This window comes from Triturus cristatus, chromosome 9 (genome assembly GCF_964204655.1).
Source record: "Triturus cristatus chromosome 9, aTriCri1.1, whole genome shotgun sequence".
In the NCBI taxonomy this organism is placed as follows: domain Eukaryota; kingdom Metazoa; phylum Chordata; class Amphibia; order Caudata; family Salamandridae; genus Triturus; species Triturus cristatus.
Window position 1 is genome coordinate 106,780,164 of NC_140592.1, and position 22,223 is coordinate 106,802,386.

The 22,223-nt window shown below is 47.5% G+C and overlaps 1 protein-coding gene across 5 annotated transcripts in view; it reads right to left on the bottom strand.

Moving 5' to 3' along the window:
• Nucleotides 1-22,223, bottom strand: part of ITPR1 (inositol 1,4,5-trisphosphate receptor type 1) — a 1,957,366-nt gene that overhangs the window by 246,681 nt on the left and 1,688,462 nt on the right. For all 5 annotated transcript variants that reach the window (XM_085624511.1, XM_085624509.1, XM_085624508.1 and 2 more), the window contains 2 exons: nucleotides 6,190-6,365; nucleotides 619-783 (listed from right to left, as the gene is read on the bottom strand). In XM_085624511.1, coding sequence (XP_085480637.1) covers nucleotides 619-783; nucleotides 6,190-6,365 — 341 coding nt within the window. The remainder of the gene's footprint in view (nucleotides 1-618; nucleotides 784-6,189; nucleotides 6,366-22,223) is intronic.

Genomic DNA, 22,223 nt, shown 5'->3' on the forward strand with positions numbered 1-22,223 from the left:
GGGTTTTGAAACACTGGATCCAGTCTGACGCTTCGGGGGAATATTCACAAGGTGTAGAACCTGCAGTTAGAAGTATCCATCAGAAATATGTGATGCCCAATAACAGAGTACTTCTGCTTTAAGCATTATGACCACACCTTTATGGGATAGATAGGGTATGTGACTTCCCCATACAATGGACAAACTCCTCGATCCATCAATGGATGGTATACATCACTACAGATGGTACACACCGAGTTCTCAAACCTACAGCACACCATAGGACAGAAAATGGACTATGGCCTTTTAATGGGGATACCAGGAGCTTCCCTGAACTGCAAATTGTTTATGGTTTGTGTTTTTAGCATCTTAAGTTAGCTCAAAAAAGGGATATAAACTGCTGCAAACATCAGTCACAAAAGGGTGAGTTGCGTATATACACATTTCATTTCACTGTGTGGGTTACATTCAGGAGCTCAAAAAATAGTGCAAATGTGTGTGAAGGGACGAGGGATTGAGAAGAGGTTGGCATGCAAAGACTAGACCTAAATGTAGGGTCGTGCGCTTAGGGAAGAGGGGTGATAAACTGAAGTACAATGTAAGGAGATTAAGTTATGGGGGTAGGGGCAGTTTACTTACCAACAAGCTATAGAAGAATTCATGGACAAAGACTCCCATGGCACAGATCAACAGGTACAAGAGATGATACAGGAACTCCACATCTAGAATCATCGCTCCATACCCTCTTGTGAAGGTCCCCCGGTTACCAACAAAACTCATCAGGAAAATGATCTTATTACAGACCTGCAGAGGAAATCAGCATAAGTGTTAGCAAGGGAGCACATGCAAAAAGGCACAAAGGAAAAGATGCCCAACACAAACTAAAGGATGCATTGTGGGGCCTAACTTCTCTGAGTGAATAAATTCCCACTGGAATCCTGTAGGCAAGTGGAGAAGGCAGAAATCTAAAGACCGATGTAAGAGTCCAAAAGGGTAGAGAGAGAGAGAGAGAGAGAGGATACAGGTTGTCCACAAACAAAAAGAGGCGTTATCCAGCGGCCGGAGAGGCTGATTCCATACCGCGGTATTCAGGTTTCGAACCCATACGCCAGAGGCAGGTCAGCATCATGTGCCTCTGGGAAATAGCTCACTTAATCTCACCCACGGCCCCCAGCGCCTTGAAACCCTTAAGGGGGTGATATGTTCACGCTTTACAAGTAGAAGTTACTTACTTACTGTATGTAGATTACCCTCAAAGAATAGAAGGTAGAGCACTCTAGGGTGGGTTGTGGGGGGGGGAGAAGTATCTACTCTGATCTTGGTGCAAGGGCTAAATACGAGACCTGACTAGAGGAAGCACAGGACTCTATGAAGCAAGAACCCTTGCCCGCCGAGTACAAAAACACTTTAGTGAATGCCGGATCCATTTCTTGTAGCACACACTGAACAAACTGCTTCTTGCCTCCAAATACAGCAGCTGCCAAAACAACTTTGGGAAAGACCAGCATTATTTTTGCAGAACTCTGTGGACATAGTCTTCCCAAATGCCAAGTGAATTTCTACAGTCCATAAAGACAGAGAAATTCAATTTACAACAGGGTGGACAGAACCGAAAATCATCTCACCCTCTACACACTAAATAAGATTTTACTGTCCTAATGTTTTCTCTACTTCCCCACTCATTTGTTAGTATTTATCACTCATGCAGTTTCTGATCTACACCACAGAGATTACTACTAATCTCTACACCAGTCTTACCTTTGCTCAAATGCACAAGTGGCCAAGTACGATAAGCTGCTCGCGCTGATTTTTAGCACTGGGTGTTTGTCCCGAGCTGTAACATCAGAGCGAACTGCACCACGCGCAGTGCAAGAGGTCATTGCTTCTTTCTGCTGCACGTTGAGAAATCTCACCTGGCAGTGGTCTGGAATACAATTTCTCGCTCATCAACTTAACGTTGGCGAGCAACACGAGAAGAAAAATTCTGCTCCACTGAATTTTTAGGAACTCTGCGCTCTACTTGTAGCGAGAAAAACTCCGCAAGCGGAGAGGAATGTCACACCTAGGCCTAATTATTTCAGTGTTTTCATCTCTAATCACCATAGAAATGTAGTGTAGTTAACCCTCTAACTATCAAAAATGTTTTGCTGCTCATTTAATCTGTGAAATTTGTTTGCTCATTCGTTTGCTTTTAAACTATGTTCAGGGGGGCTTGGCCAGCTGGCAACCAAGATGGCCGCACCAGAGTAGAGCTCCGAGAGTCGACAATCTAACCGCACAAATCCGACACACTAATCCGGTTTCCGCCCAGAAATAACACCTTCCCTGTGATCCCGGACTAATTGGGCCAAAAATTGCGGTCTCCTAGCGCAATCTGACAGAAAAAAAGAGCAGTGAGTGGTAGACTGCGTCGGCTGATGCGAAGAGCCCCGGGGTAATTGAAGGTGGGGGAAGTGACAGGCCGATAAGTAAGACCCGAGGTGGGGGCCCGAGACAGGAGACCACCCTCCCGCTCAGCCCCCCCCGCCTGACCACACGACAGCAACCACCAGCTGAGACACAGCTGAGCGCTGCTTGGGAGCGGTCCGTGACCTCACAAGGCACGCGTCAGGCGGCTGGTGAGATAACTTGGGCCTGCTGTGCTGCTACCAGCTCTTCGCAATAGGCCCAGTTGACAAAATTGGCGGCGGTGCTTTAGAAAATACCATGGCGAGCGCACCCTCACCCCCACGATTCACATAAAAGGAAAAGGAGAGGATTCTCGGCATGGGTGGGGCCCAGTGAAGACTGAAAATGACCCTGCTGCTTCCACCCCCCTCTCCCCAGCCTGACCAAGAAAAAGCATCCACGCAGCAGGAGCTGTCCACGATCTCAGGAGGCCCGCAGCATCAGGGGTGGCTGGAGAAAGAACTGAGGCCAGCGGTGATTCGGAACGGGCCCGGTTGGCGTGGAATTGCAGGGGGTGCTGAAGGAAATACCGTTGCGAGCGCACCTCCTCCGCGACCCACAAAAGGGAAAATGGGTAGATTCTCAGCACAAGACAGACCGAATAAAGAGGGGAGGAGCACAGATCTCGAACAGGCTCCACTGGGAGACAAGAGGCCAAGTCAAAACGAGCTGCATGATCTATATGGAGGTAAAGGCCCATTTGTAAGAGGGCAGCTTTTGACAGAAGGGGTCGCAGGAGGAACGGGAGCGATCCCAATAGGAGTGACGCACTCCGTAATAATTCTGGCCCAAAGTCCCCTGATGCGTCGTCAATTTGAGTGTACTGGTTGGGGGAAAATGGATGATCACCCGGAGTTAATTCAAAGGGCTCTCATAGACTAAGACAATCCCCACGCTGTGGAAACACCAGAGACACTCTGGCATTAATCAAACATCGAGTCTTGCATTGATGTACGAACAGCACAAGCGACAGTGGTATTTCATAACACTGATTCTGGCAAAACATCGACATTAAAAGGGCACAAGCAAACACACCAAACAAAATTGGACAAATTCGCCCATTGTAAAGCTGAAACTGTGGAGGAGAAAAATGAAGCTAAGGGCACAAAGCAGCACTCAAAAGATGGTGCCCCGACTCATCAGGATATTATGGAGGCCATACAAGGGGTCCGCACAACACTAGAACATAAAATAGACAGTAACAGAGGTGACACTCTTGCAAGCTGACCTGCGACATCTGGGGGAGAGGGTATAAGCCACGGAAGACTTGGTCCTAAAACTCCAGAATTCTACAAAAACTTTGGAAATAACAGTTAAGAGGCTCCAAACGACGGCGGACCTGGAGGCGAAGCTCAAAGACTACGAGGGGCGAGCACACAGGAATAATGTGTGAATTCTGGGAGGGCTGGAGAGGGCGGAGGGACAGGCCACAGATTTTCGTGGAGGGCTTGGAACAGAACCACCTTAAACTATGTTCAGTGCATGGAAGCCAGAAGACAGTTTTTTTTAAAATTTAATTTCTTTACTTATGGCAGTGAAGCTGTCCATATTTCACCCACTCTCAAACACTGCACAGCGCTCTTCAGTCCAAGTTTACACTTACAAAATAAAGTAAAAATAGTAGCGCACATTTCTGAAGAAAACTTCTCAGTCTGTTAACAAGATGAGTGGCCTACTGTTCCCGTAATACTATTTGCACTCTCCAGGCACTGTGGAAGGAGAGAAACGGCGCTTGCACCGGTGCTGACCAGAAACCCCCTCGGCGCTGTGACAACACGGATGTCAGAGAGTACCCCCTCCCCCATTGTACCACAGCACCTCTGCACCGCTGGGCAAGATGAGTGTAAAAACACAACAGGATCCCACTTGAGGACCACACAGGACTTTGACTCCTGGGAAAGGCAGGGGGCCAGAGAGTTTCTAGGACCTCAAGAACTAACCAAGCCATCCTGAACCTGCACCGATGCAAGAAACCAGCAGGAAGTGACAGAGGCCTTGCCATTTATGGAGGGCCTGCGTGGCCATGTTTTTAGTACAAGACAAGACAGCTCCTCAGTCTAACCCTTAAAGGATACCGGAGAAGGGACAGTTTCTCTCTACCAGGTCTGTGCTTCTCCCAAAGAAGACAGTACTCGACAAACATGCCGTAGTATAACTGATATATGCCTGGGGTCTTGCTATAGCAAGAAATGAGTAGTTAGCTAAGCTTCCTAGGCGCAACCAGCATGGGAACACCCTAAAGCCTGAGCTAGCAACAAATGCTTCTCAGCTGCAGAGGATAAATTGTCACTCGTCCAAAGCGCTAGCAAACACCCATGCACCCGCACCAAGGGAGACTTTGCCAGGTTGGGTATGTGGAAGAGAACTTGACAAGACCAATAGGTCACTCAATTACACATCAAACTCTGTCTGCAGAGCAGCATGCTCTGGTGGAACCATAAGTTGAGGAGCTTGAGTAGGAGACACCTTCCCATAGCATGGCTTACAGGGGCGCCGCAAGGGACATCCAAGACAGTGGGAAAATACACAGGGAGTAAAGATGGTCAGAGTACGGCAGCTCTGCACATCACTGCGTAGCAACATTATGTCTGACAGTCAATTTATCTGTTAGAACCTGGTCATGTTCAAAATCTATTTTGGAACCCTTCCTTTGTTTCTTGCAGTTTTATATAGCGCAAACACAACCCAAAGGTATTGGAGTGCTTTACATAAACACCAGTTACATTACTTAAGGACACATTCATTTTTCGTAGGCACAGAGAGATTAGGTGATTTGCCCCGAATCACATGATGAGCCGGCGCAGAGACTCAAACCTGCTTCCCCAGCTCCAAGGGGCCGATACGGCAGTAGCATGCTCTGATGGAACAATCAAGTCAGGCCAATGTACTGGTAAGCATCCCCCAGGCACACACCTGCAATCTACCATCTCAATCATTTTATTACACGTCGCGCAGGGGCGGCTTCTCCGCTAAGGCAGAGGAGCATCACCCCACTGCTCTCAGAGCCAGAGAAAAGGGAAAATACTTTGATAATAACAAGGTTATTTAATTTATCTGCGGGCTGGGTTATGCCAGGGCTGGTGGCTCAGGGAGGAGGAGTGGACTGTGCACACTACGAGCGCAGGGTTGCTTGGCCGGCCATCTCGAGCCGACCAAACAGTCCTGCGCAGTTTGTATGTTCCTCACCCAACAGCCTCGGTGTGGAAAATGCCCAGGCTCCCTGTCCCAGTCTGAGCACCGAACCACGGCGCTCAGACCAATCAACTCTGCAAATGGATTAGGGGATCCTGTGTGCTTCAGCAATGACGGAGAAGAGAGGGAGGCGGCTGCAGCACAAGGAGATACGCATTTTTTTAAAAAAATACTTTGCCACCCCACCCCCTATTTTGCCCACTCTTATCCCCTCCAGCTGGCACTGACGTGTACTTTCTCTCCTCTACGATACATTGGGAGCCGGGGTGATACAGCTTTAGTGTAGAAAAGCTATTTCAATCTGCCCTGCTAGTGACTGCCAACCAAAGCATTGCTACTTTGACTCAGGAAAAACTACAATGTCTAATTGTGCTTTAGATTTTGGTACTAAAGAATTCTCCACAAATCATGTTGGTGAAGGCGCTCCAAGACTACATGATACCGTATAGGGACTTTAGCTTCAAAGTTAGAACATCCACTTGTGTGGGTGGGTGAGGATGGACTGGGAGAAGCTGAAAACCTTAAAAATAACTGGTCTATGAAATAACTGAAAAGTTGCTTCATACTTACATTAAAAGCCCCCAGAAGAAATAGAGTTGGCTGCAGACCCACAGAAAAGATTAGCCTTAAAATAGTGGAGGCTATGAGAGCCCGGATTCCATGGGGCTTTGGAAGGACCATGACTATAGTCAGCGATATCAACATGGCAGTCCAGAGCAAGCCGGACAAGTGTGGATCCAATGTTCCTAGAAGGCAACGAAAGAATGATTAAGCATCTTAAACAGGCCCTTAGAGTAGTTTCAAAGAATGCGGTCATCAGCCTAAAGTGTGGACACTGGAGCAATGCCTCAGTCAGGACTGCAAAACAACTAGGCATAGATTTGATGGCAAGGAATATGCAGGCGACACAAACAGGTCATTATCACTGCAGCTAGGGAGAGGAAATCAAAGCATCATTTTCTTAGAGAGCAGATGCCAAGTTTGCGCTCGTGTTGGACTTGGGATATGCAGAAGCCAGTGAGTGCTTTGAAACCGCAGACTAAAACCTGTATATTTTCTGTGCATTCCATTTGTACATTTCATGTAGCCTCTCTACGCCAATGTACTAGAGGGTGTGCTGTATGTTTTTAAATGCTACTGCTAAAAGGTTCAGTGTGAAGTGATGAGTTTACATGAGCCCGATTTATTTCTCTCTCTGCTTTGAAAGGCAAGCTGCAAGTGATATTTCTTGTCAATTATGTTAAGTGGTTACATTACATTAGAGTTTGATTAAATCAATGCCAAAATATTTTGGCATGTAGACATAGCAAAGCAGTGTCACACATTGTTATTCTAGTAGTTTAGTAAAATAGGTTGATTTAAAAAAAAAAAAACATTTGAATCAGTCATTTAATTGTAGCCTTGTCATTGCATTTTGACAAGGTTAGATTCTTCTGGCCCATGATAACTAATTATTTTCAAAAAGTGTCAAATAGTCAGCTGACTTGATACACCATTAGAGTTTCTGCCTATTGTACAAGTTACTTTCCTTCGGTAACGTAATATCTGGTAGAGACAGTCTAGCCGCAGATTCCTTAATTTTGAATTCTCCCCAAGTGCCAATTTGGATTTGGACATTTTTTCTAGCAGTACCTCTGCGCGCCGGGGGAAGCCCTTGTATGGCTCCGTGATGACATTGTCTCCGGATATGACAGTGGAGCCATATAAGCGGACGTCAGTTTCTTCTGTGAAAATGCGCACGCCAGAATGCATAGCCACCCTAGAAACTGGCCATGGAAACAATGTGCCCAGAAATAGTTTATTTTTTATTTTTAAAAACACAAATTACGAACATTAAATAGTATGCCAATACCATCCAAAGAGTTTATGGTAAAAACCCCTTATTAAGCAACAATACTAAGGCTACGTGAACCCTACACCCCAGAGCAAAACCATCCTTAAAAAGGGGAACACCCTCCACTCTATTGACTACTCACCAATGGAAGTGAAAGGTAAGGTTATACCAATATAAGATCTATGAAACAGTATGTCTGTAGAGTCACCATTACGCGGGAAAGCGACCACTGGTATACGAACCAGAATTGATACAGGGTATATCCCTTTGTCTCATAGGTCTTTTGCAGAACGGGGAGGATAGGCAGGGGGTTAAGGAATCTGCGGCTTGCCTGTGTCTCTACCAGATATTATGTTACCGAAGGTAACTAACTTGTACATCAGATAGAGACATCTAGCCGCAGATTTAACTTTTAATTAAAAAGCATAGCTACACCAATCGGAGGCGGGTCTGCGAACTAATCCTACAACATTTCTCAAAGAGAACCCGCCGGTCAAAACCAATAACCGACTAAATGTACGTAGGAATAGTAGGAAAAGAGCCAGACTCCTAATATTACCCATGATAACTATCAAAAACTATATAAATAATAAACCACCCCATAGGCCTGAAAAAAACCGAATCCTAAGGAAGAAGGGAAGGGGGGGGGGGGGGAACCCTAATAACCTATCATACAGTCATCAAATACTATCATCTATCCCCAAAGGGAAAGAACTAGTGGACCCAAAATGGTCAAGTCCAAGACAAAAGTCTTGTAATCAGTATTTTTTTGGGGGGGGGGGGGAAGGGGAGTTTTGTATAGCACTAACTAGACCCAGAGGTATCAGAGCGCTTTACATGAGCACCAGTTACGTTACATACGAATGCATTCATTTTTGTTAGACACAGGGAGATTAAGGTATTTGCCCAGAATCGCAGAATGTTGAGCTTCCCTGCCGAGACTTGAGCCCGGTTCCCCAGCTCTGAGGTTGACTGCCCTAGCCGTTAGGCCACATTTTTTCCCATCAATTCTTCACATCAATGAAGAAATATCAGCAAAGAACCGTCCTGGGAAAATCCATATGATGGACCACCCCTCCCCAGGACTCATCTCCATTATACTAAGATAAATGAGCCTTGATACAAAACTGAAGACATAATCCATACACCATGAAAGGAGAAAAAGAATACCTCCCTGGTGTACAGAGCACTTGCTTGAACAAAATGACCACCCAAAGGTTAGATCATACATTGTTAAGATGTTAAGAAATTACACTAAACACCTTTGAATCTGGTATAGGTTTCCCCATATATGTCAGATGTATAAAATCTAGCCACAAAGATAGATAGATACATACATACACACACACACACACACACACACACACACACACACACACACACACACACACACACACATATCCATATTAACAAGTTACTTACCTTCAGTAACGCTTTTTCTGGTGGATACAGTATCTGCCTGTGGATTCCTCACCTTATAAATAACTCCTGCGCCAGCATTCAGCAGGAAATTCTTTCCTAGCTCTCCCACATCGACGAGGACGTCACAATAGCACGGCTCCGCTCGCGACACCGTATGATGTCATCGGAGCCATAAGAGGACCTCGTCGGCGTGCTGATGTCAGTTCCACCCATTTCTTCCGTGCCACCGAGGCAAACGGGCGGACCGACACATTTTCAAATGCAAACATAGCATACCAAATATATACACATAAATTCACAAATGCATAATCAATAAAGACAGAAATGGCAAATGAATAAGCATTTCTCATTATTAAAATATCAACATGATTAAGACATTAAAATAAAACATTTTTTGGTAGAAGCAGGTGGACAACAGTGAGGAATCCACAGGCAGAAACTGTATCCACCAGAAAAAGCGTTTCCGAAGGTAAGTAACTTGTTCTTCTGATGGATACTTCTGCCTGTGGATTCCTCACCTTATGAATAGATTCCCAAAGCCGTACCTCTCCTGGAGGAGGGTGTCCACCTGACTAGACCAAAATGGCCATCCCTCCTAACCTCAGAGTCCAAGTAGTAATGCTTAGCAAAGGTGTAAAGGGAGGCCCAAGTTGCTGCCTTACAAATATCATCAAGAGGAACACCTCTAGTCAAAGCAGAAGTAGTAGACTTAGCTCTGGTGGAATGAGCTCTGATACCTTCAGGAGGGTCCTTCTTGGCCAAGGCGTAGCAAATCTTGATGCACAAGATAATCCACCTGGAGAGAGTCCTCTTGTGCACAGCCTAGCCTTTCATCTTCCCAACATAGCCCACAAAGAGCTGTTCGTCCAGCCTAAGATCTCTTGTCCGATCCAAGTAAAAGCTGACAGCTTTCTTAGGGTCCAAACGATGCAGTCTCTCCTCCTCCTTGGAAGGGGGAGGATAAAAGGTAGGTACAGTAATGGACTGTCCCAAATGAAAAGGGGTAACCACCTTGGGAAGGAAAGCAGCCCTGGTCCTTAAAACCAACTTAACCGCATGAATGGTCAAGAAAGGAGGTTTCGAACTAAGAGCCTGAAGCTCACTTACCCTCCTAGCCGAGGTAATGGCAATCAAGAAAACCGTTTTAAAAGAAAGAAGCCTCAATGGGCTAGTATGAAGAGGCTTAAACGGAGAACCCATTAAAAAGGTAAGAACAAGATTCAAATCCCACTGAGGCATAATGAAACGTGTGGGAGGGAACTTATTTGTAAGGCCCTTAATGAACCTCATGACAATGGAGGACTTAAATAAAGACAGCTGGTCCGGCAAACATAGAAAAGCAGACAAGGCTGACAAACAGCCCTTAATAGCCACAGTACAACCTTGCTGTGCCAAAGAAAGTGAAAATTCCAGAATATTAGACAAACGGGTCTTCAAAGGGTCAATGTGTCTCTCTCCACACCACCTAACAAATCTGGACCATCTGGAAGAGTAAAGTGACTTAGTGGAGTGTCACCTGGATGATAAAATAACATCCACTATATCCAGCGGGAGAGAGAAGGAACTCAGGTTGCCCTGTTCAATCTCCAGGCATGAAGGTGCAGGCTCTGGAGGTGGAGGGGAAGAACCTGCCCCTGGGACTGCGAGAGGAGGTCTGCCCTGAGAGGGAGACTGAGCAGAGGGTGCGACGCGAGGTGAAGTAGATCTGTGTACCACACCCTTCTTGGCCAATCTGGGGCAATCAATATGACTTGGGCCCGGTCTTGGCGAATCTTCCTCAGAAACCGAGGAATCAAGGGTATGGGAGGAAACGCGTAAAGGAGCTGTGCGCTCCAATCCAACTGAAGCGCTTCCCCCAGCGCTCCCCACATCGGAAACTGAAGACTGAAGAACGACAGGCAGTGCGTGTTCTCGTGAGTGGCAAACCGGTCAAACCAAGGAGACCCCCACATCTGAAAGATGCAATGGACCCCCTCCGGATGAATCCGCCACTAGTGATCGGCCGAATAACGCCGACAGACTGTCCGCACGAACATTCAGCACACCGGCCAGATGATTTGCAAACACACAAATCCGATAGTTCTGAGCCCAGGACCAGAGCCGCAGAGCCTCTAAACAGACGAAGCGACCCTACACCTCCCTGTTTGTTGATATACCACATTGCGGTAGTGTTGTCCGTCAGGACCTGAACCGACTGACCGGGAAGGGAGGAAGAACCTTTCCTTTGGAGACCAAAGACCTTTGACCTCCGAATCCCCCAGATGAGCACCCAACTCTAGAGTGGAGGCATCCATGATCACTGTGGCTACCGGTGGAGGAGGCTGAAAGGGCTTTCCTTGAGACAGGTTGCCCTGGACACTCAACCAAATCAGCTCCGCTGCAGCTTCTCTGGAGATCTTGACCTTCTCCCCGAGATTTCCGTTGTGCTGATACCACTGCCTGCGGAGGCACCACTGGAGTGCCCTCAGGTGCCTGCATGCATGGTTGACCAACAGAATGCAGGAAGCGAACAGACCGAGCAGGCGAAGAACCTTCAGGACTGGAACAACCGCTCCATCGTGAAATAAAGGAATGATTTCCTGAATGTCGAGAATCCTCTGTGGAGGAGGGAATGCTCGAGACACAGAAGAGTCCAGTATTGCCCCTATGAAAAGGCTGCGCTGAGAAGGCACCAGGTGAGATTTGGGTACATTTATAGAGAAACACAATTTGAACAACAACAGATGAGCTGTTACCTGCAAGTGGTACGAAATCAACTCTGGCGACTCTGCTTTCAACAGCCCGTCGTCCAGGTAGGGGAAAACAGGAACCCCTGACCTTCTGAGATGAGCCGCTACCACCGCCATCACCTTTGTAAAGACTCAAGGTGCGGAAGTTAGACCGAGGTCAACATTTTGAACTTCTCCTGTCTGAGGTAAAGGCTCAAAATCTTGAGGTCCAGGATCGGCCCTAAGCGACCATCCTTTTGGGGATCAGGAAATACCAGGAGTAGCAACCCTGACCCCTTTCCTGCTCCAGAACCACCTCTATCGCACCTTTCTGTAGCACAGTAAGAACATCCTGCTGTAAAAGAAGTAAGTGGTCCTCTGAGCACCAACCCTGGCGAGGAGGGTAAGGAGGAACAAACTCCAAAAAGGGAAGGGCGTACCCATTCTCTACAAGATTCAAGACTCAACGATCTGATGTGATCAGTCTCCACTCTTGTAAAAAATGGGACACCCGACCTCCAACTGGACCAACATGTTCTAAGACGGGGGATCTAGAACTGCTTTCCTGATGTACCAACGGTGGTGGGAGGGGAAGTAGAGTAAGATGAGGAGGATTGTTGTCGAGCTGCACCCCTGAGGCTTCTTTTATTCCTCCCTCTGTAGGATTTGTATAAGGGATTCTGCTGTTGCTGGCCCTATTGAGATTGCTGACGGCCACGAAAGGAAGCCCATCTCCCAAATCCACGATACCGCTTGTAGCCGTATCCTCTGGACTGCACCTGGAGGCCTAGAGACCTTGCAGTAGCCCTGCTGTCCATAAAACGCTCTAAGGCGGAGTCCGCCTTTGAACCAAAGAGTTTCGACCCAAAGGGCAAAACCAGCAAAGTCGCCTGAACATCAGGTGAGAAACCAGACTAACGAAGCCAAGCCTGCCTCCTTGCAGCCACAGAAGATCCCATCACACGAGCTACAGAGTCAGCAGTGTCCAGGCCTGATCGAATCACCTGATGTGCCACAGCCTGCGAATCAGAAAGGACTTCCATGAAATTAGCCTGATGCTCCTCAGGCAACTTAGGAGCTAACTGCGTGACGGAGTCCATTAAAGCATGGATATAATTTCCAAGAAGACAGGTAGCATTAGTGCATTTAAGGGCCATACTTGGAGAACACTTTCTTTGCCGCCTGCTTCATCTTTTTAGAATCCCTATAACCAAAAATGGTACGGAAAGAACCAGAAGATTGCTTCCAAGAAGCCTGGACAACTAGATTTTCCGGCGTAGGATGAGAGGATAAAAAAGCCGGATCACCAGGAGCAGGCCTGTACCTTCTAGCGATGGAGCAAGAAACCGCAGGAGCAGACAAAGGCTTCTGCCACACCTCCATTGTTGGTTCAGTCAAAGCATCCGTAAAGGAGAGCAACGGTTCAGTAGTGGAAGTAGAAGTATTAGGAACTTCCGTAAGAATATTATATTTCACCTCAGCCGAGGGAAGCTGTAAACCAAGCAAATCAGCCGCCTTCCTTATGACCACATGATAAGGAGCAATGTCTTGCACAACACCAGCATTCGCAGATAGGAGATTATACTCGGAGGTATCTAAGCCACTCGCCTCGTGGAGGCCCTCAAACTCATCCATAGAATCAACTATCTCCCCTTCCTCCTTATTCGGTGCATATTCCTCCTCTTAAAGGATCCTCTGCGCCTCCCTCCTAGAGCTTTGTTTAGGAATCTACGTCGGTGGTGCCACATTCGACTTTGGTGAAGCAATCAACGACGTCGACGGAGGAGCATTGGCTTCGAACCTCGACGGCGATCGAACTCGAGGCGAAGCCAACAGCCGAACGAGTCCGTGGAGCCGGAGTGGAGGACCTCGGTGCCGCGAAATGCCAAGCCGGAGTCGACGCCAAGAAAGGCATAAAGGGTGCCTGGGGATAAAATTGAGTTACACCCAAGTTATAGGCCAAAGGACCCACGGGGCCCAAAGGCGCACCGGATAGAGCAGAGGCCCTGGCAAACATGCCAAACATCGCATTAAGAAAATGCGACGAGTCTGACCCAGGAGCGGGAAAAGCAGGATATGGATCCGTATCTTCCTGAAGTCAAGCGGGAGGCTGCGGAGCCGGGGACGGAGCCCGCAGCAGAGAAGTCACCCGGCCTGGAGTCAACTCCCTAGGCACCGGAGACATTGCTGGAGTCAGTGAGTCTCCATGCTGCGAAGAGCTTTTCGAAGCCAGCGATACCGGATCTGGAGATGGAACCGGCATCACCTGAGGAGAAGAAGGAGATGGAGAAACTAAGTCCTTTGTTCGAGGCTGTTCAGCCGGAGTCGGCGACCTCTACCTCGAGGCCCTGGTCTTCGAAGAACAGTGTCGAGAGCCATGCCTCCTCTTGGACTTACTTCTAAGGTTTCTTCGACTTCGATGTATGGGACGACGAAGACTTCGCCCTCTTACGACCTCCCTTCTCCTTTTTGGCTATGTCGTTAAACAATTTAGCTTCATGCTCCTTAAGGGCCTTCGGATTCATCTTCCTGCAGCTTCAACACTCCTCGACGTCATGATCCGACGATAAACACCAGAGGCAATCTTCATGCGGGTCCGTGATTGACATATGCCCACCACACACTCTGCAGGGCTTAAACCCGGTCTTTCTGGAAGTGGCCAGCAGGAGCCAACTAGAGATACAAAGTTTTCCTCGAAGAAAATGGTGAGCCCTAAGAAAAACCGTTAAACGTCGACGGCGCGAAAAATAGGGAACTTAAGTCAGCACGCTGACGAGGTCCTCTTATGGCTCCGATGACATCATACGGTGTCATGAGTGGAGCCGTGCTATTGTGACATTCTCGTCGACGTGGGAGAGCTAGGAAAGAATTTCCCGTGGAATGCTGGCGCAGGGGGTATTCATAAGGTGAGGAATCCACAGGCAGAAGTAACCATCAGAAATATACATACATCCATATATACATACACACATACACACATGTACACACTACATACACATGCATACACATATACATACACACATCCATCCGGTATTATCCACTAGAGACTCCGAGTGGCCTAACAAATCACGGAATCTCGCTGGTCAATGTCCCCTGCCAGACTTGTCCCCACATGGCCTTCAGTGCCATGGCCCGACAGCCCGAACATTACCTTGAGTCATGGATGCCTCGAGGCACCAAAAGGAAATGAGGAAAGAGAAGCAACCGCATCCTACACAAAAAAACTCACTGTTTTCTTCCTCTTTTTTTAAAACAACATGTGTAACACATACACAAAGCCATGCGTACATCATGGCGTAATAAAACTGAAAAACCAGTTCACATTTTATAATATTGTTGAAGTAGTATCAACCACAGGTAACCTGACATTAAGATAATGCCACCCTTGCCACCAGCACGCACATACGATCACACTTGCGATCTTACAAAATTGTGTTAGTCCACTGGTACTAACATCTACAAACGACTGTATACATATCATTTACACTTCTTGAAGAAGCAACAGCCAAGATTTCTCCAGGACTGTTAAGTACTGAAAGGAAAATTAGAAACATACCTCAAAAAAGACCAGTAATATCGAACCTTAACCAGAAAAACACATGCAAGACCATTGTAGGAGAAGACCTTATACTAAAAAATCTCCTATGTAGCCCATGACCGAAACAGCCTTAACCATTGCAGACACTGCCTTTCAGAAAGTCTAAGGCATTGAGCTTACATTGCCATGTTCTAAGATTGAACAAAGGAATTACCTAAGCCCTCCAAGAAAGGAGGGATCCATAACCCCCTGTATTCCAAAGAATATATTAATGGTTATGAAGATCAAAATACTCCTAATACATATGCAGTCCGCACCAGGAAAAAAAAAACTGTGCTGAAAACCTTGGTTGAATAACCAGACAGGAGACAAAGAAAAAATAATGGCTATGAGCCCACCATAAAGGCCATATAATGCAGTCCAAAGAGGACCAATATAATGGCAAACAAATATACCACGTAAGTAGTAAACATACAAGTTATAAATTAGCAAACAAATACTCCACAGAGTAAGACTTATACCATAAAAGTTATGAACTCTTGGGACTAAGCTCCTCGTCAGAGGAATACAAAACAGCTGTGCAGCTGTAAGAACCATCCGGAGATTAAAAATAGTCAAATCCGGATCTCAGTAAGAAAGAAGTAGTGCTTAAACTTCTGCACCACAAAGCACAACAGCGGAGGCTGGACATAAACCTTTACCCAACTTTTAAAGATCCACTTCTGTGGCTGAATAAAGGGAAGTAAAGGACCTGAAAAGTCCATACTACAAGCGACCAGCCATGAGGAGTTATAACATTGAATCCGCACGGCCGTAAAAACAAACACCATCAAAGGTTATACTGACCCAAAACGTCTCGAGGAACCTCAACTCCCATAGCGAACTGAGTCACCCAGACAAAAAGGTGGAAAACCCGCATAACAGGGTACCCCCATCCACACAAATTGACAACTTAAGGAGACAAGCTAAGGTTCTGAACCTTCCCTACTAGACCGAAACATGTGTAGGGCTGTAACCCCTTGAGCTCCAACAAGATGAACCCAATAAAATAGCCGGCCAATCAAGAGGGACAGGATAGCTTCCGAAAATACAGACACCCTGAGCCATGCATGCCGGCGCAGTGCCACAGCAGACACCACAGCCCGTCCAATGGAGTCAGTGAAATCCATTCCACACTTGATGAGCAGTCTGGATACCAGACTGCCATTGGATATCAACTGCTGTAACTCAACCCGGTTAGCCTCAGGGAACAAGGGTAGAAATTGACCCAAAGACTCCCATAGGGCATGTAGAAAACGTCCAAGGATGCAGATCGTATTAATGGAGCATAATGCCGCACTGGTTGAAGAAATAATCAGCTTCCCACAAGAATCCTGTTCCCTGGAGTCTGTATCAAGGGGGGAATTAGGAAGGTTCTCCATCTCACGGGATGCTGTAATGGCCTGAAACACAAAGCATCAGTGGGCAGGTGTCGAACATGGCAAGCGGAGTCACCAAGGGCAGGACAGTATATGTGAGCAATAATGGGGTCCACTGGTACACCCGACTTCGTTTTTTCCCATGCCCCAGATAAAATGTCAGTTAAGGCCTCACAAAAAGGAAGCATCGGCTCAAACCAGACTGGCCGGGATGAAGGGCCTCAATAAGAGGGTCTGTAGCCTTTTCCACAGTAGGCAAAACATCTGCCAAAGAGGAACTAGCTTCTGAGGCAAGGCCAGGTGGTGACAAAAGAGGAAGCACTATCCAAGCCAGAAGGGGTCCTTGGCTGTTCCAAGGGGGTCATCGCTTCATGACCTTCCCTTAACCGGTCTCGTGGTTCATCTACAGAAATGACAGGTGCCGCAAACGACTCCATAAACGACGAACCACATGGAGACGATGCCGTGTTGACGTCCACCTGGGGTGGAAGAAAGACGTGAGCTAGTTTCTGCGTCTGGAGTCGTGCCGGCTCCACAGTGCACACTGACTCCAGCTCAGAGTCTACCGGCACAGTAATGACAACCAGCTACTCGCCGGAGCCAACCGACGTCGTGCCGGAGTCGCCCGATGCCATTGGCGGTCCCGAAGTACTGTGGGCACAGGAGCATCAGAATCTGAGGCTGGAACTGCTGCCGAGGGCGAACCTGCCGGCGATGATGCAGTTATGGCACCTACAACTTTCATGGGGCACACAGGTGCTCCAGAGGGAGACTAGGGCTCAAAGACCCGATGGGGTGCTTCATTGTACTCCTGCATCTGCTTCCAGGTCGCTCCAGCTCCAAAGGAAATTGGAAGGCTCGAGAGCTACGCCGAAGCCTAAGTTGAATATGCTGTAGAGTGCTGGGCCTCTTGCGTCACCGCTTACCGTGTGATGTCGACAGAAACGAGGGCCGTTGACCACGGGGTGAATAGCAGCACTCCAGGGAACGACCTCTGGCCCGGGAGGAAGACCGACGACGTGAGCGGGGTTTCTGCAACAACCGCACGGTGAGAAGCTTCATGCGTCGCTCCCGCAGCGCCTTCGGTTTCAACCGCTGACAGGCTTCACACGTGTCGGTGTTGTGCTCACCCAAGCACCACATACAGATAGACTGTGGGTCCCTACCAGACATCTTGCGAGCACAGGACTACCAGACTTGAACTTAGAGGGCACAGAGCAAACCGTTTCAGACGACAGATGTTTGTCACAGCAGACCTAAAAAACCCAGAGATGCGCTTCTCCGGACCACACTGCCGCGCAGAAAAGAATAAAGTGATGTACGCATGCCGGAGGGGACTTGTATGGCTCCGCTGACATCGTATCTGTAGATGACGTTATCACAGAGCCGTAGGACGCCCTCCCTCGGCGAGAAGAGGTACTGCTGGAAAACATTTCCAGATCCAGACTAGTGCCTCAGAAGAATTTAAAGTTACAGAATCTGTGGCTAGATGTTTCCATCAGAGAGTGGTTGTTGCATCTGTTTGAGAAGCTACAATCTGGGTCTCTGAAGTGACTGTTCTGGTGCTTGAATGCATGAGCAGTGATCAAGTAACCTCTTGACACACTGCTGGTTTCACAAGCTGACAAGGGGACAGTTAAGGGCAGTGGTTCTCACACTTTTTCGACCCCTGGCTTCCTTGACCTATTGTGCGTTGGCCGCGGCTCCCCAGTATGTTAATTTCTTTGGGGGCGGGTGGGGGAGATGTAAGCCCAGCCTCTGGAGTACTTCCATTTTTCGCCCTCAAAATAATTCGGATGAAGCAGTTGAAGCCTTTAGAATCATAGATGTAATCCTATCCACTGCGGAGCTCCATGCACTATCAACAACTGATTGGAGGGACACTGGGTTCTTGAATTGAACTATTACTGCATTGCGATGTAGTGCTCTTTGAAGACGTGTGCCTTTAGCTCGTTCCTGTGCAGGGTTTGTGAGGCTCTGATAGATACAGAAATGTTTCAGATCCTGGGTGGATTGAACCAGAAGTCTGCATCTGCCGTCGAGTTTTTTCTGTTTTAGCACATTACCTCCTCCAGTTTCTTGGTACCAAGTAAACTTTTGTATAGCTTGCTCCCTTTTAACTCGGTCCTCTTTACAAGTGTGTTTTGTGTATGTTTCCGGTCTGCTCCTTCCTAACTCCAGACTGTGTACTCATGCATGCCGCCTCATGCCTCCTGTCTGTGTTCTTGCCTCCCGACTGTCCTCATGCATCTTGTCTGTGTCCTCATGCCCTCCGTCTGTTTTTGCGTACTACCTGTGGGTCCTTGCCTCCCGACTGTGTTCTTGCTCCCCGTTTGTGTCCTCATGCCCCTATTGGGCGTTCTGGCCTCTTGTCCGTGTCCTCATGCCCCGTGACTGTGCATTCTTGCCTCTTGTCCGTGTACTCGTGCTCCCTGACCCTGCGTTCTGGCCTCTTGCCCGTGCCCTCATGCCCCCCGTCTGTTTGTTCTGGCCTCTGGTCCGTGCCCTCAGGCCCCCAGTCTGTGTTCTGGCCTCTGGTCCGTGCCCTCATGCCCCCCGTCTGTGCGCTCTGACCTCTTGTCCGTGCCCTCAGTCCCCCCAGTCTGTGCGTTCTGGCATCTTGTCTATGCCCTCAGGCCCCCGTCTGAGTTCTGGCCTCTGGTCCGTGCCCTCAGGCCCCCAGTCTGTGCGCTCTGGCCTCTTGTCCGTGCCCTCAGGCCTCCCGTTTCATTCTTCAAGCCTAATGTGTGGACACACACCTCATGTCACTGCGGACACACCTTGTCTATGAATCTTCGGTCTGCTCTCTGCTGCCCCCAGTGTTTGATTCCTCGGGCTCCCTGACTTTTCCACCCCCATCACTCACTCTTCCGCCCCCCCCCCCACACACACACACTGCATTCAGTTTTTGCGTCTTCCATCCTCCAGCCTGGGTGTCAACGGACTCGTGTGTGCATGTGAAATCTTTTGTCTGTGCCTCCTGTTGGCATGTCGCAGTGTATCAGGACACTTGGAACTGCTGCAGCAGGGAGCAGTGGCTTCATGTCTCAGATGGACTGTCCTCCCCTCCTTTGAGTAGAGGGTGTGTGGGGAGAGCCTGGTACCTGCCAGGAGACATCAGGCTCCCATTAATGCACCGCAAGCTGCTGATACTTCCCAATAATGCACTCAGCATCTTTCTGTGGTCTGAGATGATGGGAGCATGGTGCCTTTGCCTCTCTCAGCTGCAAGAGGACAATGACATCAGTGCTGTCCCAGCTCCGCCCTGGGTTCCCAGATGTGTCCCTCTCGGGTCTCTCTCACCACACACTCGGTCTTACCAATTTCTTGGTCACCTCGGTTTGGCCACATTTTTGGACTTGGATTCTTTTGGTTTGGGCCTCCACATTCTGTTTCATCAGTGCCATTACTTTACTTTATTTGCATTTGTTCTGACCTTTGGCCTATGTTTTTTACCCTTTACATTCGGACCTTGGAGTTTGAGCTTGTGTTTCTAACCAATGCCATTTGCTTTCCGTCTTCGGATCTGTGACGGTTGCTTATGGAAATATTCATTTGTTTTTAGTGAAATAAGCATCAAAATATTCACTTCTGCAATTTGAATGAACTCAAACATCAACCGGCATTGAATGCTGCAGAGGTCATGCCTTCCTCTTATGAATGTTCAGAAGTTTTTACAACTGAGCATGCAACTGGTATTTGTGAATTCATTCATTTTCTCCAGTGATAACTGAAGACAAGCACCCCTGTGCATCATAAATAACTCGGCTTTGACACTTTCAGTGCACACTAGGGACTGAAACGTTTCCTTTCACCTGCCTCAGCTGACTGGCTTAATATTCCCTTGTCACATCCAGGCCAGAGAGCTGATGGAGTGAAACTGGAGCTCTGTGCTTCAGAAAGACATGATTAATAGCCAAATTCATGTCCGTGCCCAAACTGTGTGCATGGTGTGGGGCTCCTGGGGTGCCGCGGGACACAGATGATTACTGGTGGAAAGAGATCTAGGAAAGGGTAGCAGGTCTACTTTTTCAAAGGATAGGAAAAGAGCACACTACACCCAGTCATTAAGGAGTAGGGTCAATGAGCAGGAGTGAGCCTTGGCCCATATCCCCTGGAAGCAATTTGGTGCAGAGTTATCGGAACACAATGGAGTACTATTAGTCAACAAACAGTGCGAGGGCAATATGGTGCCAAGTGAACCCCAAACTAGCAAGCTATCAAGATGATGCCATGATCAACCATATCAAAACTGGTGGCGAGGTCTAGAAGGACGGAGTATAAATGGATATATCAAGTATCAATACATAGATGACAGCCTTTTCTACACGGTGTATTGTGCACCAGTCTAACTGCTCGGTATTAATAAGGCCTGGGCGGTAAATTCCGTTCCGCTCGTGGAATTTCGGTAATTTCGCGTTCCGCAGAGAACGCGAAATTGCCCAAAATTCTGCATTCCACGGCTTCGTGGAATTTTTTGCTTGTTAGCGTTCTCAAAATGCGTGTTCGCGTGTGAGCATGTGCAGAGATTTGGAGGTGACTTTGTATGTAGATTATTTTGTCCTGAATAGTGGGGTGATGCACGGAAACTAACGAAAAGCTCAGGTTGCAAAATTGAAGGATGAATTTGCTGCAATTAACATAAAAAACCTTATTTAAAACAAAAAGCAAAGCTTTTGTGTATGCTAAGGACACATGCTTTGCTGATGACTGATCATTAAATGGTGAAAGATGGAGGCATGTTTGCTCAATGAAATAAGATTCACCGCACAAAGTGCCTTAAGGGTTTTAAAGTAACATTGGAAAGTTTGATCTTGGAAAACCGTTACGGATATGATTATATCCTAAAGGGGAGGTAGATGTCGGCTGAGTCTAGCATCCAGGATACCTAGAGTAATGCTCTCTATTCCGATTAACAATTTGACAATTATTTCTTACTCTTGCTCAAGAGGACTGAGGGGAATTCATAGAAACAGCGGAAATAATCCTGTCAAGAAACCAAGTAGATCTCCCTTTCATATGGGTAGGGTTTTAAAACATTCCATGTCCCAGCGTGTAAGTCCAAACCAGGCAGAGCAGCTGGTGGGTTGCTAATTTGTGTCAAGACTGTGTTAGGGGACCATGTTAGCCAATTATCTCTCATTTGTCCAGACCTGCTTGGTATTGAGATCTCTATCCCCTATAAAACAAAGATTCTCCCTTTTAACGTATATAGTGTCCAGAACAACTGATCACCTGCCCTCCAACTTCTGATTGATTATATTTCCACTTTATCACGGGAGGAAGCAGTTGTGAATGTGGCTGGGGATTTTAACGTATGTTTTGAACCATCTGCACTCTATAATGAAATGGCAGGAGAGGAAGACCAAGAGTGGGACATTCCCCAAATTTCTAGGCCATCCTTATCCTCGCTTCCACAGGCTGCCTACGGATTGCTGGATCTTTGTGCGATTTGCTGTTTGATGTCATATAATGATAGAACCAAATCTGATCTGGATCTGTGTCTTACTTTTAAAAGAAATACCTACCGGAGCCATATAGATTACTTTTATTATGTATTCAATCCTAGGGGAATCTTATTGATATGGAAGTCCTGCCTAGATATAAGAATGACCACTTCCCACCCGGGCCCAGTAGGAGTGGTTAAGTCTGCTGACTACATGCGATCCGCACAAATTACATGA